The following is a 26,347-nucleotide window of genomic DNA, read 5'->3' as shown; positions in this document are numbered from 1 at the left end:
AATATGGTATATTCAACCTTGGCAAGGTCCATTATACCGGAATATGGTATATTCGAGTAATTTAACCTTGGTATATTCGATTCGACCATGGTCGATTATACTAATACCAAGTTCGGGTATATTCAACCATAGTCGAGTACACCATATTCCGGTGTATTCGACCATGGTCGAGTATACCATATTACGCATGGAGACATAATTGGATTTAGTCTCAACAAGGATGGGCAAACTACAGGAGTTTCACAGTCCAATTAGGATGTTGCTTCGAAGTAACACTGCACGCAACCAATCATCTCACGCGGACAGCTACATCACCGGCGTGAATACGTTCTTCTTTGTACTTACAAAACGTCACTGGGTCAGAGTGTCTCGTTCACATGATTCACAAAACTAATCGATTTACCCTCGATGGATCGCAAAACCAATCGATTTATCCGAAAAGAGCATTTGATTTTTCTCACAAAACCAATCGATTTCTCCGTGAAAAAGAGCATTTGATTTTTTTCAAATTTAATTAAATTTTTGTAATCGTGAATTTAATGTAAACATTTCATCATAAACATGCAATTATACACCATAGTAATTTTGTAGATTTACATTAAATGTGAATGCTTTTATATATGTACATATCAAAAAATGGAAAACCATACCGAATACCGATATCTGGCTTATATATTCGCCCGCGAACCTTGCCCTTCCTCCATGGCTTGTCATTCCCCAATCGGCTAGACCTCCATATCAGCGTTTTGATTTCGGATTTACTTATACTAAAGCAAAAAAGTTGGTCGGGTTTCCTAACCTTCAATTGGCCTGGGTAACAATCTGATTAATGAGAATTTTGTAAATCATTCACTATGTTACATAAAGTTTTCGCCAAAAACCAGTGAACTTGATTCTGTACAGACATGTACGAACACTTTTGTTAGACCTTTGATCGCGTCTGAACCCAATTCATTGATATCAATTTGTTACTTTGACAGTGGAAATTTTGATTGGTCAACACGGGTGGTTGGCTTGCAGTAGCCTGATACGGAATTACTGAAACAACACATTGTCTATTTTTTACACAAGGGATTTTTTCCAATACGCATAATCTGCACCAACATGATTTGGTTCTTCAGATGAGTCACGATCTTTTTCTAAATCACGTTCAATCCTTTCTTTTTCTTTTCCTGTTAAGCTTGTATCAATATATCCATCATGCTCATTTCCGTTAATACTAAAAGGAGATTGAACTGAAATTATTGTTTGAACTGAAATTAATGCATGACTTGCATGCAACTAGCCAAAATACTCAGTATTGAATGAAATCAGTGGTCATTGTTTTCTTGACTTTACGTTTGCCTTACCATTTCACGTCGGGCATTTTTATAACGTCGGCCATTTTTATAACTTCGGGTCTGTAATCATTTTGCATCTTTTCAATTTCGCTATCTTTTCTCCCTTTGTTTCTAATTGCTTTATCAAATTGGAATTTCCCTTTCCTTTCATTTTGATCTTTGAGCAGAAGGGAATCATTTTCGTTATCGCCTGGCGATGGTATGGGCGGTAAAGGTGAATTACATTGAAACGGGTCCATTTCCGGAGTTTTTACGTCTGACGGAGATAAATATTCATTCATCACCTCTCCCTGTACCTCAAGGTAACCACGCCCGCCCTAGAAAGAAAGTAATTGTTTCTGGTAAGAGTTTATAAGTACACACTTTTTTAGCATACTAAAGCATAACCTCGTGCATATAGGAACAGAGACTAGCATATAGGATTTTTAAATAAAATCTCTATTACCTCAGAAGAAGTATGAAGCTCAATAATTTTGTCTAATATTTCAACCAATTCTTTAAACGTTGGTCTACAATCTTTATCTTCTTGCCAACAATTAATCATCAGTGTTGATCTAAGAGAATATAATATACGTTTTATCATTAACACACTTTAACAATCCGGCAAATTTAATGAAACGAGGTGAAAACACAAGGCCATGCAACAATCCCAAAAATACGACAGAATAAGAATAAAATCACTCACATTTCATCTGGACATGCATGAGGTGGCTCCATTCTAAACCCACGTGCTAAAAATTCTGCGACTTCATTCGGGGAAATGTTTGGATATGGAGTTCCACCTAGATATTTAAACAGAACAAGTTCAAACACAAACAGCTTGAATAAATTTCGACTGCCACTGCTTAAGATATCTTTTTTTATTCTTTTCAAGGAAGAAAAAATACTCTACTATACAGAATGCCCCGGTGATATTTCGCGTTAATTTAAGACACTTTGCCGGTAGTAATTTCTCACCTAGTGTAAACAGTTCCCATAGAACAATCCCAAATGACCATCTGAAAAGAGAAGAAAAAATACTTATTAAAATTAGATAAACACGAATACGGTATGCACAGAAAGACCCGAAAAAAGAAAGTTCAGTAGCTCATGATAAAATTATTTAATAACTGAATACGGAAAGAAACATACACATCGCTTTTCTCTGTAAATAATCTTTGGATAATTGCTTCGATTGCCATCCATTTGACTGGCAATAACCCCTATATTCAAGAAAAATATATCACTTAGCATTAGTTGTGTATCGCACGAGTGGTAGATAAACTGTAGCTAAAATCTCATAAATTTCTAGAAATCGTCATAAATAAATGAATGCTCAATATGGGTTATTCAAATTTATATAAATATAAAGGTGTATATAAAATAAGACGAAATGAAAACAAAATCCAAATTCATTATTTATTACAGTATTTCACTTACAGTTGATGTCTTTACATATTGACTGTCTTCTCCTACGTCACGTGCCAAACCAAAGTCAGCAATCTTTATGACGTAGTTATCCGTTACCAAGATATTTCTTGTTGCCAAGTCTCTATGGATGCACTAAAAAATTGTATACGCGCATTAGAGCACATACATTGCACAAATGCTAAACAGAGTGGTACAGTTTTCACCAGAGACAGTTGTAAATAGAGTTCAGATGAAAAGCAATGAACTTTTGTACTACAAATCATTTCCATATATTCTAGTTCCCACACAATAAAGCTTATTATTATTTATTTAAAAGAATTCACAGCCTTTGATTGGCTAATAGCCATGTGTGAAGTCGTCATGTCCAACGTGTGACGTCATAACGTGTGATAAATAGTCGTATCCCATGTTATGACGTCACACCAATGGCGAAGACATCAACGTCCCAAAGGAGCAGGAATGTGAAATCAACACAAATTCAAGCGAACAATTCAAAGTTGTAATGTTCGGCTTCGGTTGATAACCACAAACTTCGGCTTGATAGTTCTTCATATCATGTTCAACCTCATTCAATAATTGTCCAATACTTACCATTCTTGAGGCGAGAAACTCCATTCCCCGAGCGACTTGATATGCAGCAATAACAAGATCTGTCATGGTCAACTGTACGTTAGGATCTTTAGAAACACCTTTCCACTCAGTTTCATAAATATCTCTTCTATTACGTAGGAACTGCAGCAGGTTTCCATTTGAACAAAACTCGATAATAACCCACAGCTCACTTTCCCGACCTAGAATAAAAGAACGGTCATTTTCAACTTTAATCAATCCAACTAAAACAATGAGAATGAGAAAGCCTGCCATAAGAAGGTCTAAGGTCTCCCCAAGTAAGTTCTTGAATTTAGAATCACTGATCTAAGTTCAATTTTTATGGGAAATTAGGGAAAGATTTTGCATTATTTAGATAGGAAAAAGATCCCTCCTTCCCCAAGGATAATACTCTTAGCTTAAATAACTATGTGACTTATCAAAAAGTTATTCTAACCTTTTGTACACGCGCCTAATAAATTGACAATATTCTTGTGTTCCCCAACATGGATAAGTATTTTCAACTCTGACAACAGGTCCTTGTATTCAGTTTCACCACTATCCTCTGAAAAATAAAAAAAATACATTAGCTAATGGCAGACTAATAGAAGAAGCAGATCAAGCAATCACTTTCGTCTTCGGACACCAAGAACACATTAAATACAGTATATACACCAAGAATCACTTAAAACAAAGATTTGATAAAAATTAAAATACCTTTAAGAACTTTCACTGCAACCTTTGTCATTTTATTGTTGTTAACGTAATGATTACGTCTAACAGATCCACCAAATCGTCGACGAGAAGACCTTTTCTTAGTACTTCCACGAGGATCAAAAGCAACAATACCTAAGGCATCAGCCAAGTATACTTTGCCAAAGGCACCAGATCCAAGTTCTCGAGCTGTGAATAGTAACAAAGGAGACGTCTCGATCAAAATATTTCAGCATTCGAGCAAGTAAGAGAACACTTAATCTCAGCAAGAGATTTTTATAGTTTTAATGGCATCATTCGTATTAAGAAACTATCGTTTGGTCCATTTGCGATTACACTAACAAAGTTTGTATTTTCCATTTGTATAACGAAACAACACCGTATAGCATGCATGGTAGTTGAGATGAAAAAACGAGAAGGTAGCATACATGAGTTTCTGTTTACTTACAAAATTTCAATCTATTTCTTGGAAATTCCCATTCAGCATCGTACGGTAATTTATTCGTTTGTTCAGACAATGGCGTGTGTGGATCTAATTTCTTAATATAGTCAGGAAGAGGTGGTAGTGTCAAAATATAGAATCCACCATAAGCTTTCTTTCTTTTGTATAGTACCACAGCAACGATAATCACCAATACAACAACGGAGGCACTAACACAACCAATGACAATTGGATACTCATTCGAAACTTTCACGTGACCTGCACTGGCGCTCACTCGCGGCGTGAGTGCTACATATAGAAAAAGAACAGATAATTTGTTGAATGGCATATAAACTTTTGTAATTCCTGTTGTCCTGACAAACAGAGAATAGATATCAAAAACAAAGCTCGTAAGGATAATCATCATTTGTGGAATCTTGGTAACAAATGGCATGGATTAATGTGATACCTAGGATTACTGAATATTACTGAATATTCAGTGCCGAATATGTTATGTACATGCATGTACTATCAGCGTATACCAAATCTTAATGACATTGTAGTTTGTAAATTTTTCAATCTTTGAGAAGTTATTGAACCATATAGAGTCCACATGGATTATTATGTATATATGCTATTTAATCTACAAAATACAAATATCGATAAAATGAAACCAACCTAATGTAAAGTTCCTGATTACTTTTTTAATTCCATTTTCTGCCAAACATCGATAACTCCCAAGGATGTTTCTGTCCACTTTTTCAAAATATAACTCGTAACTGCGTTCGTTATTCACACGTTTGAATGTCGATGATTCTGCATCCTTCTTTTCCCACCAAATACGAGGCTTGGGATTGCCATTTGCGACACACTTTAGGGAGAACACTTCACCAAGTTCAACAGTTGGAGATGGGAATTCGTTGATCTGCGGTGGGGCTAGTGATAAAAAAATGTTCACCTAGCTATAGCAAACAGTATACAGCATGTAGATGATTAAATGATTTAGAAGAAAAATATAATACTCACCTCGTATGTCTATGAAGGCCTTAGCTGTGTCGTTTCCTAATTTGTTGCGTGCAATACAAGAAAATTGTCCTCTATGTTTCATGTAATCTGCCTTGCAGATAACTAATACGCTCCCTGAATTTTGTACGTCATTTGACAACATATAAAAACCTCCAACTCTGCTCGAACAATCGTCCGTTCCTTTAACGAAATCCTCGTGCACTGATAGTATTTTTCCATCTTTTTTCCACGCAATGTCAGGTTTTGGATGGCCACGAACGTCACAGGGAACGAGGAAGGAAGAGCCTTGTTTTTCTGTTAGGCTTTTGACAGAGACCGTTGGTGCAGTTAATTCTAAATTAATAAAGATCATACATGCAGTTTATTCAAAATGACAAAATCAACCGATATTGCCCACGCTCTAAGTCCCCAAGGCTTTGATAAAGAGCGAAATTTAGACAAATTTGACCGAAAAACTTTGGACGCCTGCGAAAGAACATGGATATACGAGGTTAACAATACGTACACCTTGGTTAGTATTGTGGTTTAACAGTTTTAAGGCTGCCTGACTGTTCTGAAATCAATCTGTTTTTTCATCGCATGCAATATAAGAATACACAGAGTACACTTTAGCATTTCGTAAGCCAGAATAAACACATTTTTACTGTAAATATAACGAAATGCATATTTTGTAAATTTAATAAGTGTTACCTTGAACATTAAGCATTATTTCTGCCTCAGACTTCACGCGATTAAAATTGCTAGAACACTTGTATTTGCCAGAATCACTGGTGTTCACATTCGTTATATGTAACGTATTATACACAGTTCCATTAAAAGTTGAATTAACAACTCTCATGCGTGGACCCAGTTGTAAAGCGATATTGTTGAATGACCAATCAACCTGTTGAGACACAAACTTTACAACTCGGCAAGATAGCTTCGCGTTATTTCCTTCATCAACATCCACCTTTTTAGAAACGGCTGTTAACGGCGGCACCCCTGAAAAATTACATTAAAATAAAAGAAAGGAATATTAAAGTAACAATATTCTTGTATGTTTGCATGGTGACATCAATAAGTAAAATAGCTTGTAGGTACACCACGTAAGTATTTAATACTGCAAAGCTTACGGTCCGTTAAACCGGGCCTTCGTGTGTGCAATAATTAAAAATTCGTTGTGTCAATTCAAAAGAATGAGAACAAGTTGAGACAAATAACATTTGAAAAGAATATAGAGAGACAAACTTTTGTTATCAGGAAATTTCCTGAGAACGCTAGACAGTACCTTCCATCCCATGCACGTCCCGCATTTTGTACGTGTGGTTAATCATGGCAGATATATAAGAGTATTGAAAACGTACTAGAAGATCTATAAAATGAAGTTCATGCAGAAGATTTGTGTAATAAAGTGTACCTGTCACAGGGATAACTTTCCACACAAAATAGTCTTTTCCGATATCATTTCTTGCGGTACATCTGTAGAACCTTTGCTGGTCAACCTTTTTAAGAGTTAACGTACTACGTTCGTTGTTAGATTCAATACTAAAATCACTTTCGTCTTCAGTAACCTCTTGCCAGTTAGAATTATTTGGCATACAGTCAGTTTTTGTACAATCGGTTAACTGGGCTTCCCATGCAAATTGTATTTGGTTTGGATTTGCGGTATCCACTTCGCAAACCAACGGCGTGGGTTTTTTGCTGTCTTCGTACGCATGGACAAGGGAAGACTCCTCTTTTATTGTTGGTTGAACTAAATTACAGAAACAGGAAAGTAAATATCACATACATGTAGCATCATACTAAATCCTTACGAAGGCCCTTAGATCTAAACACCCAGGGCCGTAGCTAAATAGATGCTTTATTGGGAGGGTGTGCATATTCATATATTTGTCTTATGCCCGCCCGGTTTCTTTTGAAAGCTGTACTGTTTCTACGGTATGTCAACCTGAATATATGAATATAGATTAATTCAGCCAATTATACATATCGAAAACTTACATGCAACCATACGACAGCGAATCACAAAGTGTATACATTACTGCTACTGGCATGCAATATCATATACACTGTGCTGCATACTCTCATTTTAACGGGGATATAATGAATGGCACTTACCCAACAGATTTAGTTGAAATGTCTTCGTTACTGTAGCAACAAAGTTCGTGGCGACACATTTATACGTGCCATTGCGCTTCGGAAAGGGTAATAAGTTTTAAATAGTAAAGAAAATAACTCCTGGAAATATCCAGAAAATGATCCTTTGGGAACGAGCATGGTTCTTCAGGATTGCTACTGCACTTGGACAGCAATATAGACTTGTCTCCATTCACTTTGTACCAGGTAATAGTAGGGAACGGTGTACCTTCGACTTTGTATGATTTCTCGAACTCAACACTCTCAGTCATCACCGTCATAGTTATTACAGGTTCTGGAAACTTTGTAAAATTCGGTTTCTGGGCCTCTAAAAAAACAAATTAAATATTTTTATATAAATCTTATTTAAGACAGGTTTACACTACTTTATAGATGCTGAAGATGTATGTGATGTACATCTGGGACACGTAAAATGGGTCACGTCATAGCAATTAAAGAAAATTAAACTCGCAGGAATTTATTTTTAGCTTCAGACGTCCTTCTACTGGTACATTCGACCAAAACAACACAAAATCCACAATATTTTTGTGCACTTGCCCGTCGCCTAAAGTTCTAATATATCGTCACTGCAAATAACCAAAAAGGACAAAAGTCACGTGTTCAGTACCTCCGATGTCAACTTTTTTATCTGCAAATGCCTTCCAATTGACGGCTTTCCTCTCGAGTTCACATCTGTACACTCCATTGTCACTAAAATTAAACTTTTTAATTATCAAAAGCCGTTTAGTCTCTTTTAGACTTCCCATATTACTGGTAACACTTTCTTCAGTGTTAATCTTTCGCCATTTTTTTACAGTTCCATTTTCACTTTTATACCAAGCTAAGTCAACTGGACCAAAGGCAGAACATTGCAGTTTGACTTCTTTACCATAGGCAACGACGTTATCTACAACTGATATTTTAGGTTTGGGTTTTGGCGGACCATCTAGAAAATTAATACAAGTATATATTTAGAGATAATATATATTTTCCGACAAAAAAATGGCGTACAGTAAAGACGGCAATACAATTCTTCTCTGGAAAGATGTTAATTAGTGGAGAGTTTTCGAAATGTGTGTATAAAAAATATCCGTGGAGGGCATTAGGCACTAGGGATTAGGCACAAAGGTTTCATATAGCAAAATTTATACATCACAAACGTTGAATTAGATTGCAACTTACAATCATGCAGAAAAATTTATCGTGTAACACGGCTTTAATTGTTGGACTTTGGTTTATAGATTGTCTACTTTTGTGTTTTCGTGATGCTTTGACTGCTGCATACAGTAAGTTATATTTCAAGCTTGTAAATATATAAGAGCTTTCATTGATGTAATGCTTATTTGATAACTAATATAAAATACGGACTAAAACTGGACACGCACACAGTTGTTTAGTGTTAGCATAGAAATATGCGGGAAATCGAATACAGCAAAGTGGAAGTTTTGGAGACATTCGTACATGTGCAATAATGAATCGATAATAAAACTTCAAACAAAATTTGAAGAACCCCCTTAAATAATCCCTGTCCCCAAATGCAATATAACGGAAAATAAATAAATACCAAACTCAATGTTTAAACTATTACAATACTTGCCGTGTGACACGTGAACACGAAGCACTTGGAATGGTGTCATTGTTTTTGCCCGGCATTGATATTGACCACTATTTGATATAGCCACGTTGAGAAGTCGAAATATTTGATGAGACTGGATAATATTAACACCATTGGGAAAAACTTGGCGGTAATCTTGTAGACTTGAACTCGCTTTTTTTGCAACCCATAATGTTACATTAACAGTAGGATCATCGAGGGTGCAGTTGATATCAATGACGTCATTCACTACGAATAGAAAACTTTTATCTTCTTCTGGAAGCCACTTTAAGCAACCTATAAGTATAAGGCATAAATTAGTAAGATTCAAAATTGTTCCTCTTCTGATTGTGCGGCAAATATATGAATCAACCACGAATAACTTTTTTAGTGTCAAGCACACTGACTGCAGTTATACTCAGAATCAAATCATATAATATTCAGAGACATGCCTCTATTTTCAAGGTGCAGTTTGATTATTAAAAGCAGTTGAAATATATTGTTGTTGCAAAGATCTCGTTTCCCAAAGCTATTTGAATCGATAACCATCTTTTTATTGGGATTAGACTCAAACATCGCTCTTACCATACGTTAAACGCATTAAGAAGAACAGATAATCAATTGCGATGCCTCAATATGTTTTATTACGAAGAGTTCCACCGTGAGTTATAAAAAATATTAGTTCGAAGATAACACATGTATACTTTTGAGAAACGCTTTTAGACCGTTTACTACACAAAAAAACAAAGGGCTTCTTCTATGTGTTACATGGTTTCGGATATCATAAAGTTCCCTGCTCTGAATCTCCTCTCCTCTTTTTGCTAAAGTGATCTTGTAAGAGAACGGGAAGGTGAACTTGTATTAAGAGGCAACAATTATTTTCTTGTATTATTCTTGCAAAATGACAGGGACCTTGCATTTAAAAAAGAATTATATTATGGGATAAAATTATGGGGCCCTCCCTGCTCAAGATAAATGAACATAAATCTCTCAAATCTCTCTGAGAGGCCATGGCATAAGAGATGGCACTTGTTATTTTTATTTTAAAGACTGAAAAACACTGAGATACACATAATTTATTTTGAAAAGCACCGAGCACTCCTCTAGTTCATTCTGCGTGTTTTAAGGGCTTTCCCTCCGTCTTTGTCCTTGCTAATTATCTCCCAATATCTTAAACAATATTTTGGTCTAGCCACAAGCCCACAACCATGCGTAATCATAATTTATACATGAAAAAATTATCAGAAATTTTTCAATACTGGGAGTCTTGAAACATTCCCGTTACAAAAGCTTATCCATGCAAGAGTATAATCAATACCGCGAAAGTTGGTACATGGAAAAAAATAAAGATTTGTCAGTGAATGATTCTCTTTAAAAATACTTATTTGTTATGACTAAAGAAAACGGAAATCTTAATAAGAGATCGAGAGCCTGGTCTTTCAAATTCAAAAGTAAAGAGCAACCCAAAATATTTTAATTCATGTGCAGTATTAAAAATTGTGATCGTGAATACACGTGAATACTGAAATTATTATTAATAAATGATTTGGATACATCGCCAATGGCATTGGCAAAAAAAGCAGCTGTACCGCATTAAAACATATTAAAAGTCACGCAGAAATTTAAACGACGCTCCTCATTCTAAAAAGTAATTATCAAGTCATCATTCTAGCAGCGTATTTCAATTAATATTATACAAAACACCTGCTCTTTTGACTTATTTTTTTAAAAATCATTATTAAGTATACCACGGGCCACTGCATAAGGTCTATTTTGAGAAAATGGGCTCTTCCATTTACAGTTGCGTTGACGGACACAATCGCAAGCGAAATGAGTTATATACACGCGCTTATATTAGAAACGCCGAGGCATTGACCGCATGATCGGGTTGTGGCCACTTGTGGGTAGAATACTATATCAAAACAGCGCAGCTCGAAAATGTCAATAATTTTGACAGGAATTCGAGTCAAATATCAACTGTTTCATCTTGTGTACAATGCATATTAATACAAAAAATCGAGTTTCAATTAAATTTTTTGAATATACACATCAGTTTAAACAAAAAGTCACCAGAACGACGGATTGAAGGTAATCTCAGACAATATCCTGACATTTCCAGCTGAGAATATAACAAGACAAAGCAAAGCGGATGTTCAGAAAGACAAGCTCCGTGACTTTATTATAAAAATTCATATATTCATATATGTATTATATAAATGTTCATGAACCTGTGGCCACGGATATCATTTTATTACACATAGGATTCTTGGTATCACTAGACTAAGACTAACAACTTTAAAGAACTGAACTTATTCATATATAGATGAAATGAATACCTTTTTTGCATATAGACATAGTCATAGACTATTGTGTCTGTAAAAGCGATTGCCAAATCGGTCAAGTTCACTACAATACCATCAATACATAACCGGATTTGGATACAGGCAAACAATGACTAATATTAAATTAATACAAACATGTATGGCAATCTTTAATAATAACAGATATATACTACCTACAATGACTGACTATACGACTTTAACGTTTAAGTTACATATCTAAAAAATGGCCAACGATTTATATCTACGTAAATTCCTTTAGACTATCGTTCAGCTTAATATATGGTTCGGATTACAAGCCAGCTTATTGTCCGTGTTGAGAAGATTAAACATATTCTATAAAATTTACGAGGAACTTACCACAAGTTGTGAAACATATCAACACTGTTACGATAGTTTGAAGAACTCCGGTCGGCCTTGTCTTCTTCATGATCATCCGCATTTGTGAAACCTTTAAACAAAAACGTGTACGTAAACACGTTAATTGCTGTTTGGCCTGATCTGGGCTTGAGTTACTAAACGCGTAGTTTACTCCGGCTAAATGAATCAATCTTAGGCGTTATTTGTCCTATTACTTTTCAATCGAGTCGGTTCTTCCTGAGTCACGCTGCACCATTTGAGTTCATCAATTAATCACTGACTTATTGACTAGCAAATCTTCGAAAATTAACTACATGCACATTCAATAATTAAATACGCATAAGTAGGCGTCAAACACCGAATGACGTCAAGATGACTGCGGACATTATACCTCTTATGTCTTCCGTCCAGGCCCCAACCGACCGTCCCAATAAACAAAAAGCCCTTTGAAAATTTCAAGTATGAATTTTTCCTGCACGTTTTTCCCTAGGAACAGTTGTGCAGTTATACAATGAACGTATAACTTAGACGCGAAAAAACGATTTCCCTTCTCCTATTTACAAATACAATACATTCAAAAAATGTTCCGACCGTGATCATTGAATTTTCATGCTAAGCTGAACAAGTAACAGTACTAAATAATTTGGTGTCAGGAAAAGACTAAAATAATTTTACATCGTTCTATGCTCTTATTTGTTTGCGAGAAATAAAAATTTAAGGATCCCTATATATGCAGTATTCATAAATTGAACAGCATATCAGTTTATTTAAACGATATGCTGCCTGTGCTTAGATGGCAAAAGATATTACATCTATGGTTTAAACCCGTTTATATTCTAAGAGGCTGTACTCTTTGGTAAAATTTACACATGTAAAGTTCGCTCATATAGACGGATACAGTCTTCAGTCAAAACCACGAATTTTGAAGAGTTATATCATGCTATATGTGTGGGGCTATATGTGCTGCCATGCTGCACGAGTCCTGAAACTAAATCCTCCCTTTTTTTGTACTTTTTGACGATCCCATCCAGCGCAGTTAAATTCTTGTGCTGCCAAAACCGTGCTATATGTATATATACATAATCAGTCCTTAACGATAGCGTCATACTTCTCTCGGTCTGGCTTGTAAATGCATGATTGAAAAAACATGCGTTTCTCAAACTCAGGACAATGTCGATTTAACTTATACATGCATGATAACACATATTGTTATCGACTTTTAAAAAACTATGTGCGTGAGTAAGTCATTTTGTGATATTTTTATATATATTCGTGACTCGTCAACAACAAACGAGTCCCCTTTGTTAAAAACTCTTTAACACTCATGACTAATCGCAACAACTAATTCGCAAGCTCGCTGCGTCTTCCAATCAAAATGCTTTTTTATTGATTTTAATCGGATACAAACTAGTACTTTAGAAGTTTACCTTAGAAGTTTTTTTTACTGTCGCGACAACTTTTTGTTATCTATACGGCTATTTAAGCCGTTTTTGCAGAAATATGGCATCTCCTGTTCACACGTACCAAATTTCCAAAATTCCATTCGAAAATAGCGGCCATTGTCATGCCAATATGGCGATGACTGTCCCACAAGTAAATGTACTTGCACACCGGTCCTTACAAATGAGTTTTGATAACAAATGAGTCCCTATATACCTTTATGAGCGTCGGGCTAGATAACGAATACCAATCGACACGATCTGAATTTGAAAAATGGATCCTCAGATTGCATGGGTGTGCGGCAGATGCCAAAAATAGTTATTGCCGTGAGCTATTGCCCTTTTATATATCGTTGATTGTATTTATGTATAAGTAACATGTTTTAAAATTCAGATATACTGCCATGGCACCGCCAGGGCTATAGCTATCAATGGCATGGATTTTAACTCATTTTTCAATATAATCCTCCCAGTATTGAATTATTTGCCATTTGTCAAAGTAACATTAAGAAAATATACAGAACGCTTTATAGAAATTGGAAAAAAATATTATTACACTACATGACAAGGCCGTGCTAAGGATCGAGTATAACGGGAAGTTTAGGCCTGTTTACTCATACGACAAACGAGCGGCAGTAAAAAAAAACCTTTGTCGGTTGACAAAAACAATATATTTCAAAGTGAAAGTTCCAAGGTGAAAATGCTAGCACTGATCTTCGACGTGAACCTTAAATGCCTCATATTATAATTTTTTCTCGACATTAATATCCCATGCATACATGCATGCTGGCCTATAATAGCTGCCAAAATCACTGACTGTGCATGTTTTCATGTACAAATGCATGCGAAACTCTTTGTTCTTTCATCTCACGACACTCGCGTGCAATGCTCAAGATTGCACGATTAGTTCTTTCCTGCCCTATTTTGTAAATCACCCTTTTCTATCCTATAATCGCAGTTCGTGAACTGCACATGCATCTGACACTTGACTTGTATTTATTCATATAGTTCAGGCTGCATGCAGCCATTAAAATTGGTGATATATACGACCTGCTAGTGAATGAAAAGGGGACTTTTAAAGTGACCTCTTATATGCTTAGCACGCATGCACAGCCAGAATGGCGCATTAAAATGATTAATTAACAATAAAAGATAAATTTAAACATTAAAAGATTATATCTCTGCTCTATGCGTCTTTATACGATGAATGATTAATGGAGTACCTGCAGCTTGCTCTCTGTACGACTTCCTGCACTCTGTATCACCCGAAGTGAAGTTTTGAATATAATACGAAACTTCCTTTCAATTTTATCTGTTATTTTGTGAATGTATTCTCTGCATATTAAGCACAACGCGGATGGATTTTGCATTTATATGAAAATGAAAATGTCGGCATACCGGAAGACAAAATTCAAATCATGAAACCTGATCGAAAATAAAACTGAAAATGCCTGATTATGACTACACAAACTACTTATTCTAATTGCAAGTAAATAATGCTGATCAATATATGCGTGTGCATGCATGGCCCGGCACAGCTGTTCTATATACTATATCAGGATACTCAGAACATACAAAGCGTCGTATAAGAGACCCTTCGAAAAGGATGAACACTGAGCATGCATGCTTGTAAAGTAGTCTACGATGGGCTATTGATAACTCGCTTAATGAAAGAAATTAACGTTTAAATTTTGCTCTGATAAGTAATAACCAAGGTCCAAGTACATATTTAGAGTACGCTAACCTTTGCATTTTTGTGTTGCCAATTTCTCCGCAAAAAAGTCTCAAAAAATAATTATACCATATTAAAGTATAATATATTCCTCTGCACTTGCCGTCGTCTCAATTATATAACGCGGTTGTCTATGCCTAACTCCCTCGGCGTATATTGTATTGAAAGTTCTTGAGAATTTTCCTGTCCGGAAGTTATTCCTAAGCTCGTCAGTCGGTGACTTCAGGTTTTAAATACGCCCGTACTCAATTAAATGTCGCGGAATATATAGACACATGCATGTTTATGTTTATATAATTGCTGATTTAGTAAACTCTTATCAAAACAGCAATAAATACTTTTTGATATATATGACAAATAGTGGAATAATTTCATCAACGTTTCAAAATATATATATATTAAAAAAAGATTTCTCGACGTTTCGACATGAAGGACCGAATTAGGGCGTTCATGAGGAGAGTCGATATCGGTGAATGAGAACCACGACTTATTTTGCTGTTTTTTTATCAACCTATTATATTCACCTCGCCTACTAGGGGAAATAATTGCTAAATAATTACGATCGATACCGATTAATTAGAGCTTTTCAGCCTGAAAATACACCATAGCTCGATCTGTTCACAAACATAGTTTTATATATATTGTGCCACGCATGTACTCTAGTCTCTCATAACAAAATTTTGACTTCATAGAAAAGTCGCCAGGACTGTCTTATTAGAACAGCAGAGTATATTGAGATATTCAAAATGTCTGCTAGTGTTCCCAAGATTCGACTTATCGCACGGCACATTATCAGTACACATCTGAAAATATATATGCTTGACATCCCTTTTTATAAATACAAACCCCTGAAGCAAACAAATAAACGAGATTTATTTCTTGCCATTGCCGGCCACATCTCACAGACTGAAGAATAAACGGCGATAAAGGTAAAACTGCGCCAATTGCCGATCGAGAGTCTATTTTTTTAAAACGAGAGTCTATATTTTTTGAAAACGAATTTACATTATACATATGATTCCCCTCTGAGAGCGCATCACATATAGCTACACAGGAGGAGTCACAGTTCATTGCCACATATACTGATATACGTATTTAAAAATATAAAAATTCACTGTGGACTGCCAAGGCATGCATCACTTTTCTCAGAGAGACAGAGTATATAGTAACTTCTTACTCAAATTATCTTTAACCACATCAACAATTAACGGAAGTTTCATTAAATTCGACTTCAAACAATATTTTTTATTAAGTTGATGTTGAGGTAGGCAGGACTCTTGCAATAACCAATAAAACAAGAAAATGTCCACGGAAGACTTAATTCTATATTCTTTGCAATTACCAACGTTTGGCTCATAGGTTTCCATGTTTCGACGGATATATGGCCAAGACACTATAGCGTGCTACGAATTTGTTTCATTGCACGGTTTCATGTAGACTGTAGTGAGTCGGTGATGAAAATTACATCTCAACCAACTAACCTTTTGCAGTAGTCCTTTCTTCGAACTTCACCCGCGGATAAACTTTGATCTCACTCTGAATCTCACTGAGAACTAAGGTTTGTTCGGGAAAAATAATGATCAATGCATGCCGGGCGTAGAAATTAATTACCGATATACAGGATGATATAGTATAAATCAATAGGAGGACGTCTTGACTCAGGAGATGGAGCGGAACTAAGGAGTAGGAACGAGTGCCATCATATCATTAAGCATGAGAGTTGATGTAAAGGAAGAGTATATAATGTATATATATATATATATACCTCTGATTAAAAACCGTTCACTACTGAATTCTTCTTGCTTGTATATAGGTTTGTAATCGTCTTATACTAACTCATTAACTGGTCAAACCAATACATATATTCGAATATGTTAATGAATTGAAAATTATATAAGACATTGTATAGTGATACTCTATACATGCGTCAGTTTACCTGTAATATATGAATATGTATTTGCATACCTACTTCCGCATATATGGGCCTCGATATTAAGGATAAGGAGGACGAGTTTTGTTGAATGTTGATGAAATGCTCGAATGAAATTGACATGATGAAATTGTGTTTTTTAACTGGAACAGTATCAGCATATAGAGACAGGAAAAGCGCTCGAATGAAAACAAACTTTGTAGAAATTTTGTGATACGAGTTTCATCAGCCGCACTATTATTTTTAGCCGGTTTTCTTTGTGTTTTTTTGCCAGAACTTATATTGAGCAACACCATGCAACGGAAATGCAGTTAAGACTTAAAGTATATATGTTAATCTTCATGCAGCAAATGTCTGCGTTGCATGATTGAATTATTGATGATGTAGACATGTAGTGTTGCCTAAACGTTTATTTATTTTATATTATAGCAATAGATATTCCATGCAGGTTGCCTGCAAAAAAAAATAGTGTGTGGGATTGACAATTTTCACCCCCAGCTTGGAGCACCTGTCTTACTAGAAAATTTTCTCCAAATATCATGTACGTAATTTTACTCAAGTAAGTTTGACCCAGACGCATCCAGTGTTTTTAAAATATTCAATGCATGGAAAACTATGGTAATTTACAGAAATATCGAGAGTCACTTCAAAACACGTTAACTTTGTTAGTTTTGTTAAGTTATTTGGACATATTGACAAGTTCTACATCAATTTTATCGTTTTCTGATATCGCTTTAGGCCGTTTAACATCATTATTTCAAGAGTTTAGACAACAGACATTTTCCGAAATTTGTGATTATAACATGCAATTTGTTCCGAGAAGACATAGTTAATATTTGTTGGTTTTGGTCAAAAAAGTTAACCGGTTTAAGGTAATCGCTATAATCTGAGATTACCTTATTGATTCAGCACTGAATATTCAATTGTATATAGTATATTAGTCGTATGCGTGGGGTACTTTTGAAAGAAGATCAACTATATAGTTTTAATAAACCATAAACTCGCACAAAACAAACAAGCCTAGACTTGTAAATGGACATGCATACACGAATAAATTTGTAGACTGATTATATTGATCGAAAGCAAATAGTTGGGTGGTGCGTGTGATTCAATTCAATCTTGTAACTCACACTGGTCTAAAAATTATACTCAAAAGAATCTGTGAAAACATGAAGTATCGATCCTACAGAGTGAAAGCGGAATAGTGATACACTGCTTCCTATAGTCCTACAGTCTAGAGATATTTCATCTTAAGTGCGATTTATATCCTTGACGTCTAATTTCGACTTTCTGTATATATACAGCTGATTCAAACGGAGCCTTGAGGCCCAAACCCTGGGTACGAGGTTGGCCGCAAAGGAAAACAGTGTGTATAAATAATTAAAATTTATACAGACTTGCAAGTCTTCTGATATGTTGGTCTTCTATTCTTGTAGGCATTCAGCCTGTACCAAATTCCCAATTAAGTTATCGTTTTAACATTTAATAATCCTTATCCCTTTCGTTGGGTTCATATTAATACTATTTCACGAAATCAGTATGAGCGCGACTTTTCTCATAAACTAAAAGTATAAGGTGTAGAACCAGAGGAATTGAATAAGGTATACTTATATCTCATGACTTCTTTCAGTGATTATATTTTTACCCTTGTATACGCAGATCTGTTAGCAGTGAATTTTTTGGGGGCGTGCGTGTGATTGATGTTTATAACGAAGAAAGTAGCTGTTCCCATGATTATAAGATATTCTGCTGCTAACATCAACTACGCCGACAGTAATCAATAGAATAAATTTTCCTTATTTGATGTTCAAAAATGTAAAAATAACCCGAATGCAGGATGTCACGCTCATTTTGGTTTCTACATATATGGGATTTACTTATATATGCACTGCCAATATATATATTAAATAATAAGGCTGGTTCCGGGATGCTCTTGACTATACTCCAAGTATCATGAATACAAGGAAAAATAAAAGAAATTATATAATGTTACCAATAGACACCATAGTGATGTTGTATAAATAAGCGGCTAGCCCTATACGAGTAGCTGTGGCTAGTTTTCATCCCAAGGCGCCTATTTATTATGTTGCCCAAAGTCATATATAGTTATGCAAGTTTTCGAATATTCATTAAAACAACAGTCAAACGACTGAGTGTTATTGAAGGGCTACATGAATATTTGGATCGAAGGAAATCTTCGTAAAGCTGAGTTTGAAACTGTTACGAACTTCACTTATTGTAATAGTGTGTTTTAGTTTACAGGGAAAACTGTAAAACAAATTTCCAGCAAAGCATAATAATTGCACGTGTGAGCAAATGAATTTGTGGTGCAAATTATTGTGACAGCAGTTAGACACAGTTAGAAAACTTAGACACCATATTTTACGCACTGATGAGTTCAGAGTACAGGGTGCCAAAAAAGCAGCACTATGTAATTGTGCTTAATTCTGGTACATAACTGATTAAATACCTGCCTCAGGCCTGTCTCTTTTTGATTGCATCGTATGCAATTAAGACAATATATAAACGAGATGACAAGGAAAAGTCTCACTATCCAAACGACTCATGATGCATTGGATACATACAATGATTCAATTCATATATGCACTCTCTGGATTTCCACTTACAGAGAAATACAGGGTGTCCCAAAAAAAACCCAAATTATTGAAATTATATACCAATATAAACGAAATGGAATATTAAACGAAATTATATTATGTCAATATTATGCTTATGCTAACAGGGTACTTTGGTATGCAAACTCGAACTATTGCATTGTTATGGTGATTTCAATAGCTATTTCTCTGTAAGGCCTGCATGTTTTCCACTAAGCGGAATTTTTCATTGTCTGCGCCCTTTCATGCAGAGTACTAATCAAATGTGAGAAAAACAAAGAAAAATTCCGCTTCGCGCGCAAAATTCCACCTAATACAGGCTTAAGTGGAAATCCAACCTAATTAGGGTGGATTTCCACTTACAGAGAAACAGTTCACAAGCGAAATATTTGCATATTTTCTTTTGAATTGAGAGCAGTCATGTTGAAATAATTTATTTATGCTGTTAAAATTCTAAAGAAAATATGCAAATATTTCGCAAGCGAACTATTTCTCTGTAAGTGGAAATCCAGCCTTATTCATATACTTATCACGAAAAGAGTTGCGAGAAAAACTTAAATACTGGTATAGAGTGCAGTTTATTATGTTGTTTATTTGTTTATAAGTATATAGATTGCATTTTATCTAACCTGTAATGGTTTTACGCCTAAAGATAATAGGAAGTTTAAATGAACCTCGCGTTTCCGGGTAACGGCAAGGTCAAAATCTCTTGGCAGAATTTTCGCTCATCTTTGTTTCATATTTTCATGAAAACATTGCATGAGATCGAGTTTAATAGTTTTTCATTGCATTTTAGCCTAAAATCCGTTCGACGTGAATCCTATAATGTAAACTCTCTAATATTTGTAAGTTGAAGAGCACTTCATGTCCCGGAAAAAAAACACAGTGAACATACCCCTCTTAAAGATTTGACGTTCATGCTGACAGAGGCTGCGACAAAGCTAGGATGTTTTTCTCCTTTGTCGCACTTTACATGTAAATTGACCACAATTTCAAGTTGGGAGGCGGGGCATGGCTTCCACGGAAGTTGCCTTCGAGAAGCTGCCGCAGTCATTCTTGTTGATTCTTGAAGGATAAGAGGACTAGACCTCCAGGCAACCACAAATCAATGTCATCTCTTTTGTAACCTGCATGCATGAATGTTCTCCCTTATATTTGTAGATGTAAATCATTCATGGACATACAGGACAAAACCTATACTAATTCCTATCCATGCGATTGAGTTCAACCCTTTTTATAGATATTTAATTATTTATATGTCAAACTATACATGTAAAACATATCGAATCACCAAACCAAACTTGGAAGGGTTTGTAAAGTGATCGACAAGAGTCATACTCTTAAGATGGAAATTCAAAGGCGAGACGAAATCTGTCTTTAAATAAAGATGATGGCCAAAAGTATATCATGTGTGCCTCTTTTATTCGTCTTTAATGGGCATATAAAAATAAAGGAAACAAAGACGTATTTGGCAGAATATAAGTTAAAACAGAAGCTCTCTAAACAGACACACCATTCAACGTAAGTGTCCTGTCATTCTTTTTGTTCCATACGCACTATCATTATCTATAATATATGATTAATTATATTGTGCTTTTTAGCAAAAAGAATCATTTATCAAACTGATCTTTAAACATAACTGCACCATTTTCTCACATGCGGACAATCATTATTATATATATTATAGTATATCAAATTATACTTGGAATTTGTACTTCAGAACTTCAAATATATATTAATAAAACTCTAACCAGTCCCATGCCTGTTAGTATTACAGCCAATATTTACAAAAATACAACTTTGATCTTCACGATTCCGTTTACAAAGAGTTCCTTTCAAGAAGATTAAACCATAAAACATTGCGCAAGCAAAGAATGATGAGATGACTTCCTATCTGGAATCATATATCTGAGGAAATTTCAATTGGCATATCTCGTGAACTGAAAACCTTATAGAATTACCCGTTCCAAACTTTAATATAAATAGTTCATTTTTACTGTAGCGGCTGAATAGACTGATCATTACTCTTCGAGTGCTTTGGCCCGTTTTAACTTTTCATGTGCCGAATCGAATGCAAATAAACTCAAACAAAGACTTTATTATAGCTCATTAACATTAGGTTCGACACACGAAAAGTTCGTCATCTAATCTTGGTCTTACCCAATGTCTAAGGTTTAAGATTTTTGAAGGACAACCACAATGTGCAATAATGAATCAGAATTCCAGAAAGGAAACGTTTCCCATTTCCCAATTATACTTAATTGTGACTCCCAGTAAGTCTTTCACCAACCGTTTTCTTTCTATTATTCGACCCTTTGCTTTTGTTTCAGGTTGAATCAGCTGTATATCGCCTCTATATTAGGCAAACAGTGCCGTATTTGCTATTTATCACACCAACATTCAGTCTTTATTCCACCATTATATTATTGTAGCTGACTTTAAACTGAGTGGTCAATGATAGTGCGATATATACTTTATATGATGAATGTATATGGCAAAATTATGTAACTTAATATATATATAATGCTCTTGTGACGCAGCCCTGGTAAACAAATCTATCGAAACCTGCGCCTGGAAGACCCATTAGACAACTTTCGTACGGCAAATATTTGATAGTCGTTACCCAAAATGTTTGTTGCTAAACATCGATAGAACCCAGGCCCAAATGGCGGCGCAACGATAAATTCATTCTCTCTTTCTCCGCCATTATCAAATCTTTTCCAGTCCCCACTTGGTCTGCATGCAAATGTATTCTTCAAACAGTTGGAAGATTGGAATTCCCAGGTTATTTTCGGCTGTGGATGCCCCCCGGTTAAAGGACATCGCAGTACGGCTGGTGGACTTCGGGTGTATTGGATGGGTACGACTTTGTAGAAGTTTGTGTCAGAACGCTTGGCTAAAACAGGTTTGCCTGCAACGAAATAAGAAGCGTTATTACTAGAATCAGCACTTCGCTTACAAAAGGAATTTCTAGTTTTTATTAACAAGCTCCAAAATATCATAAAGACGTGTGAATGAAGATGCCACGCATACTTACTGAACACAATCATCCTTGCTGACGAACTAAATTTTCCCATAAAATTCTCAACCTCACAAGTGTATTTCCCACTATTTCTCCTGCTTGATAATTGATGCAGAGTTATAGAATTCTTCTTAAATTCAGTGTTCATTCTTGTGAACGATCGACATTTGCGTGAATTCCCACCTTCACAAATACCAAGTAGCTCGTCGTCTTTGTACCACGTGATTTTAGGTCGTGGACTTCCTTTAGTTTTGCACTTTAGCGTGATGGAAATGCCTTCACTCGCTATTACCGTTTGTGGAAAATTACGGATACTTGGTTTTTTGGGGGCTACAAAAAAATGAAACCATTAGGTAACCAGTTATTTTTATGCATTTTATACTGAATTTACCTAAATCGTCGCATGTGAGTGTTATAGCAACTGACACTATCAATGCTTCTATTTTTAAAAAAAACATGATGTTAGGTGTGTAGGTTGAGAATTTTTTAAAGCAAAAAGTAGTTATGTGTGCACGGATAGATTGTGCAGATTGTTCGAATTATATTACATTCCATCCACTTCTCGATTTTAATCTGCCTTCGTCTGAGCCGAGCCAAGCCAAGGCACAGGTGCATGCAGACACAACTCGTGTTCAATCCTTTGGTACATCCGGGGTTGATGATAAATGCGATGAAAACAAAAATAAATAGATAAAGGCAATATTCTGGAATCTTAACTTACCTCTTACGCTGACCACCACAAATTCCTCAAGCCTTTGATTGTTTGACCTTGCAACACATTTGTATTTTCCGGCATTCTTGTTGGTAGCGTCTTTGATTGACAAAATAAGCCTGCTATGGTATATCCGGGATCCACCATCCGTATCATAGTGATCGTCATTAATCAGTTGGTCTCCACCCACTGGAGTTACCTGGTTACCAGGACCAAGTTTGTACCATCTGAGTTTCCTCTTTCCCAATGCACTGCAACTTATGTTCGCAAAATCTTCATATTGTAACGACAGGCTTGGTGGCTTCACCTCTACCTTGAATTTATCTGTAAAATGCAGCTTTAAATATTAATATCAAGGCATTTTACTAAATAAACCATTTTCATGTGTTATTGAAACTGCAAATTTCCCCCAAAAAATTACAAATTGGGTCGTCATACGAGACAATACGATATTCGTTAATCCGATTGAGAAGAACCGATACTGCCCATATTTGACAAAAATGTTCACGAAAAAAAAAACAATAGCCATATGAACATTTATTCTTTATAAAAACACTCTCAAATTGCTGACAGATCGGTCCAGTGGACTTGATATTCTAACCGAGGAAACGCTACATACGTCTTTTCTTTATTCATACATTTTTTACCATCTAATCGCATATATAGAGAGCTGCCACAGCTCCATAAACTAAAACATGTTTCGTGACTCAAATTATCATGGTTTTCCGATATGTTAAATGGATAAAATAAAAGACGGTAAAATAACATCTAAATATGGTAGCAATAATAATATCGTATCATTTGTATGCATGATGTTAAATAAGAGAATGCCTTGGGCTATAGACTACAGATCCTCATGATCCCACTTATAACATCCCGAAACTATGCATATGAAACTCCCACATACCAAAGTTAAAGTCCTACAATTGTTCTAAAAGTCTACGGGGTGCCTAAACGTTCTTCATAGACAATGCACGCTCTCCGGCCGGGAAAATCTTAACACTAAAAAACCACCTACGTTTAACCCACTTCACACTGAAATTCATCGCCTTGCCCTTACCGTTCGTGGGTGCAACAATCGGGATGATTGTTATTTCTTTGGTAATTCTCTCATGCCCAGTTCCATTTATTGCTTTACACATATATTCGCCACCGTCCAATGGTCGTGTCGCTGACATGGTGAAGAGGCCTCCACTTTGTCTCCATTTCACGTTGTCAATAGCAACTTTGGTGTATGGTGTGCTAAATCGTTTCACAAACAACGTCACATTGACCTCAGATTTTCTCAAAGAACAGTTGATTTGAACTGAATGTCCGTACGATACGAACAAATATCTTTGTTTTCTCGTGTGTCTATTACCTAAAAATCAAATTAAATTTAGAAAGTGAAGCAAATTTGCCAAATTATCACAAATTAAAACCACGTTTTCAACGCACCACCGCAATAGCAGACGCAAAAAGAAAATATTTTCAAAAACAATGTAAACTTTAGAATTAAAGGGAGTAAATTTGTTTAGATTGCAATCAATCTACCTTCGCCAAAAAAATATAAACACTCTTCAAAACATTGTATCCAGATGGCAGAGTGCATCAATCTTGTCAGTTTATGCACAGCCGGAGCAGGATACAATTCCTACGCAGGGAATGCTAATTACGGCTGACTTCCACTCACACTGCGGCATTATTTTAACAGTTATTCCACCAAAACTAATTATCTTATTTTAAAGAATTTAGAGGGAACCAGAATGTCGAGAGTAGAGATAGGAAAAATCAAACCAACGCATCCTAGCCGCAAGCGGGTTGCCCATATGGTAAATATAATCGTATAATATATTATACCACGCTGTACGGAGGTGGAAACAATCCAAGATCCTGTAAACAATGTAAAGATAAGCCCACAGACGGAGCTCAAATTCCTTCTGAGATCGTAACTATCACAAAAAAACAGCCCTTATCTTTGTGTTCACAGGTAATGAACACAAAGTGAGATGAGACATTATGGGAACTTTAGTAGACGCAAGATCTGCGAAAAAGCAATAATTATAGCCATCTACGGTCTAAGGCGACGACAGCTGGTGGGTTGCGGAAATTTTATGACATCTCGTGGTACATGCCAGAGATAAGCTGTTAAGAGACGGTTATTTGAAAACGTTTTCTTGTCGATACGATCTTAAAACTGTTTTACAAATTTTAACTATTTGTGGTTTACGTAAGATACTTTCAGTTTGTATCGTAACACCCTGTGAACTTCGTAACCGGAAACTGATATAATCGTATTGCGTAAATATGTATCTCTCCCTAAATATATTTTTGGGATAGTTATTAGCCACCTATCCTAGCCTCCTACTGAAGGTTAGAGTATAATATGTCATGGTTTCCTTTAGAATTTAATATGTAAGTAAAAATTATGCAAACTAATAAATTATTTATGTCGCAAACAGGACGTGAAGCGCGCGACAAAAACGGCGCAAAACCAGTACATTGATCTTTGTCTTCGAAATGTTTGCAGTGCTCAGACAAAGCCCACCTATTCAAGAACAATGATTAGAGAACAGACAAGTACGCGATAGACGTGATTATATTTCACATATTCATCTTACGCGCAATATATTTGTTGTAACAGGACTTGCATGAACACATTAAAAGATCCATTCATACCTCCACAACAAGAAGCCAATATCAAAACCATGCACAAGACTTGAAGTGCGGAATCCATGGTTAAATTTTATCTCTTTCGTTGCTGTTGTCTCTTAGTTGTGCTGTGACTTGTTATAAGTTGTAAACTGAAACCAGCATGTCAAGCTGAGCAGTAAATATACCCACTGGGATACGATGAATTGTGGGAAGGTGATGTTTTCCTAATGAATTGTTATCACGCCCAGGAATTGGAAGCATGAAAACCCGTGGGAATTTGAAAGACTTACAGAAGGAATGAACCAGAGTGAGGCAATATTTGCGAAGTGATTATGACGATAGTGCAACGGTCAGGA

At 35.7% G+C, this 26,347-nt stretch overlaps 3 protein-coding genes across 3 annotated transcripts; all 3 read right to left on the bottom strand.

Annotated features, from left to right (window-relative positions):
- Window positions 1-509: 509 nt before the first annotated feature.
- On the bottom strand, window positions 510-7,230 carry LOC114526313 (fibroblast growth factor receptor 2-like). The gene is made up of 15 exons (XM_028547888.1): window positions 6,896-7,230; window positions 6,190-6,480; window positions 5,500-5,832; window positions 5,152-5,409; window positions 4,501-4,782; window positions 4,056-4,241; window positions 3,796-3,903; window positions 3,342-3,541; window positions 2,760-2,882; window positions 2,472-2,542; window positions 2,298-2,338; window positions 2,026-2,122; window positions 1,786-1,894; window positions 1,350-1,657; window positions 510-1,219 (listed from the first exon to the last, which is right to left on the bottom strand). The coding sequence occupies exons 1-15, from the start codon at window positions 7,074-7,076 to the stop codon at window positions 1,063-1,065; spliced, it is 2,745 nt and encodes a 914-aa protein (XP_028403689.1). The 5' UTR covers window positions 7,077-7,230; the 3' UTR covers window positions 510-1,062.
- Window positions 7,142-14,611, bottom strand: LOC114526320 (hemicentin-1-like). Its single transcript, XM_028547901.1, has 6 exons — window positions 14,570-14,611; window positions 11,908-11,998; window positions 9,212-9,505; window positions 8,243-8,560; window positions 7,597-7,942; window positions 7,142-7,231 (listed from the first exon to the last, which is right to left on the bottom strand). Exons 2-5 carry the CDS (start codon window positions 11,987-11,989, stop codon window positions 7,656-7,658), a joined length of 981 nt encoding a protein of 326 aa, XP_028403702.1. The 5' UTR covers window positions 11,990-11,998; window positions 14,570-14,611; the 3' UTR covers window positions 7,142-7,231; window positions 7,597-7,655.
- A 6,427-nt stretch (window positions 14,612-21,038) lies between these two features.
- Window positions 21,039-26,222, bottom strand: LOC114529588 (hemicentin-1-like). Its single transcript, XM_028551405.1, has 5 exons — window positions 26,016-26,222; window positions 24,418-24,717; window positions 23,367-23,681; window positions 22,661-22,975; window positions 21,039-22,534 (listed from the first exon to the last, which is right to left on the bottom strand). Exons 1-5 carry the CDS (start codon window positions 26,071-26,073, stop codon window positions 22,179-22,181), a joined length of 1,344 nt encoding a protein of 447 aa, XP_028407206.1. The 5' UTR covers window positions 26,074-26,222; the 3' UTR covers window positions 21,039-22,178.
- Between the last annotated feature and the right edge of the window lie 125 nt (window positions 26,223-26,347).

This window comes from Dendronephthya gigantea, unplaced genomic scaffold (genome assembly GCF_004324835.1).
Source record: "Dendronephthya gigantea isolate DGI-Jeju-01 unplaced genomic scaffold, DenGig_1.0 000001F, whole genome shotgun sequence".
Taxonomy (NCBI): Eukaryota; Metazoa; Cnidaria; class Anthozoa; order Malacalcyonacea; family Nephtheidae; genus Dendronephthya; species Dendronephthya gigantea.
This window is presented reverse-complemented; position numbering and strand designations above follow the sequence as displayed.

What these genes read in the sequence shown, in the direction of transcription:
- LOC114526313 (XM_028547888.1), bottom strand. Translation starts at nt 7,076, where the DNA reads ATGCCAAATAATTCTAACTGGCAAGAGGTTACTGAAGACGAAAGTGAT. An exon ending in TGCAGTGAAAGTTCTTAAAG is followed by an intron (nt 3,904 to 4,055) that starts GTATTTTAATTT and finishes TTTATTTTTCAG; the next exon opens with AGGATAGTGGTGAAACTGAA. An exon ending in TTTACAGAGAAAAGCGATGT is followed by an intron (nt 2,339 to 2,471) that starts GTATGTTTCTTT and finishes TTCTCTTTTCAG; the next exon opens with ATGGTCATTTGGGATTGTTC.
- LOC114526320 (XM_028547901.1), bottom strand. Translation starts at nt 11,989, where the DNA reads ATGCGGATGATCATGAAGAAGACAAGGCCGACCGGAGTTCTTCAAACT. An exon ending in TCGTGTTCACGTGTCACACG is followed by an intron (nt 8,561 to 9,211) that starts GCAAGTATTGTA and finishes TTAATTTTCTAG; the next exon opens with ATGGTCCGCCAAAACCCAAA. An exon ending in TAAAAAAGTTGACATCGGAG is followed by an intron (nt 7,943 to 8,242) that starts GTACTGAACACG and finishes TTGTTTTTTTAG; the next exon opens with AGGCCCAGAAACCGAATTTT.
- LOC114529588 (XM_028551405.1), bottom strand. Translation starts at nt 26,073, where the DNA reads ATGGATTCCGCACTTCAAGTCTTGTGCATGGTTTTGATATTGGCTTCT. An exon ending in ATTGGCTTCTTGTTGTGGAG is followed by an intron (nt 24,718 to 26,015) that starts GTATGAATGGAT and finishes TTTGATTTTTAG; the next exon opens with GTAATAGACACACGAGAAAA. An exon ending in GATTGTTGCACCCACGAACG is followed by an intron (nt 23,682 to 24,417) that starts GTAAGGGCAAGG and finishes TGCATTTTACAG; the next exon opens with ATAAATTCAAGGTAGAGGTG.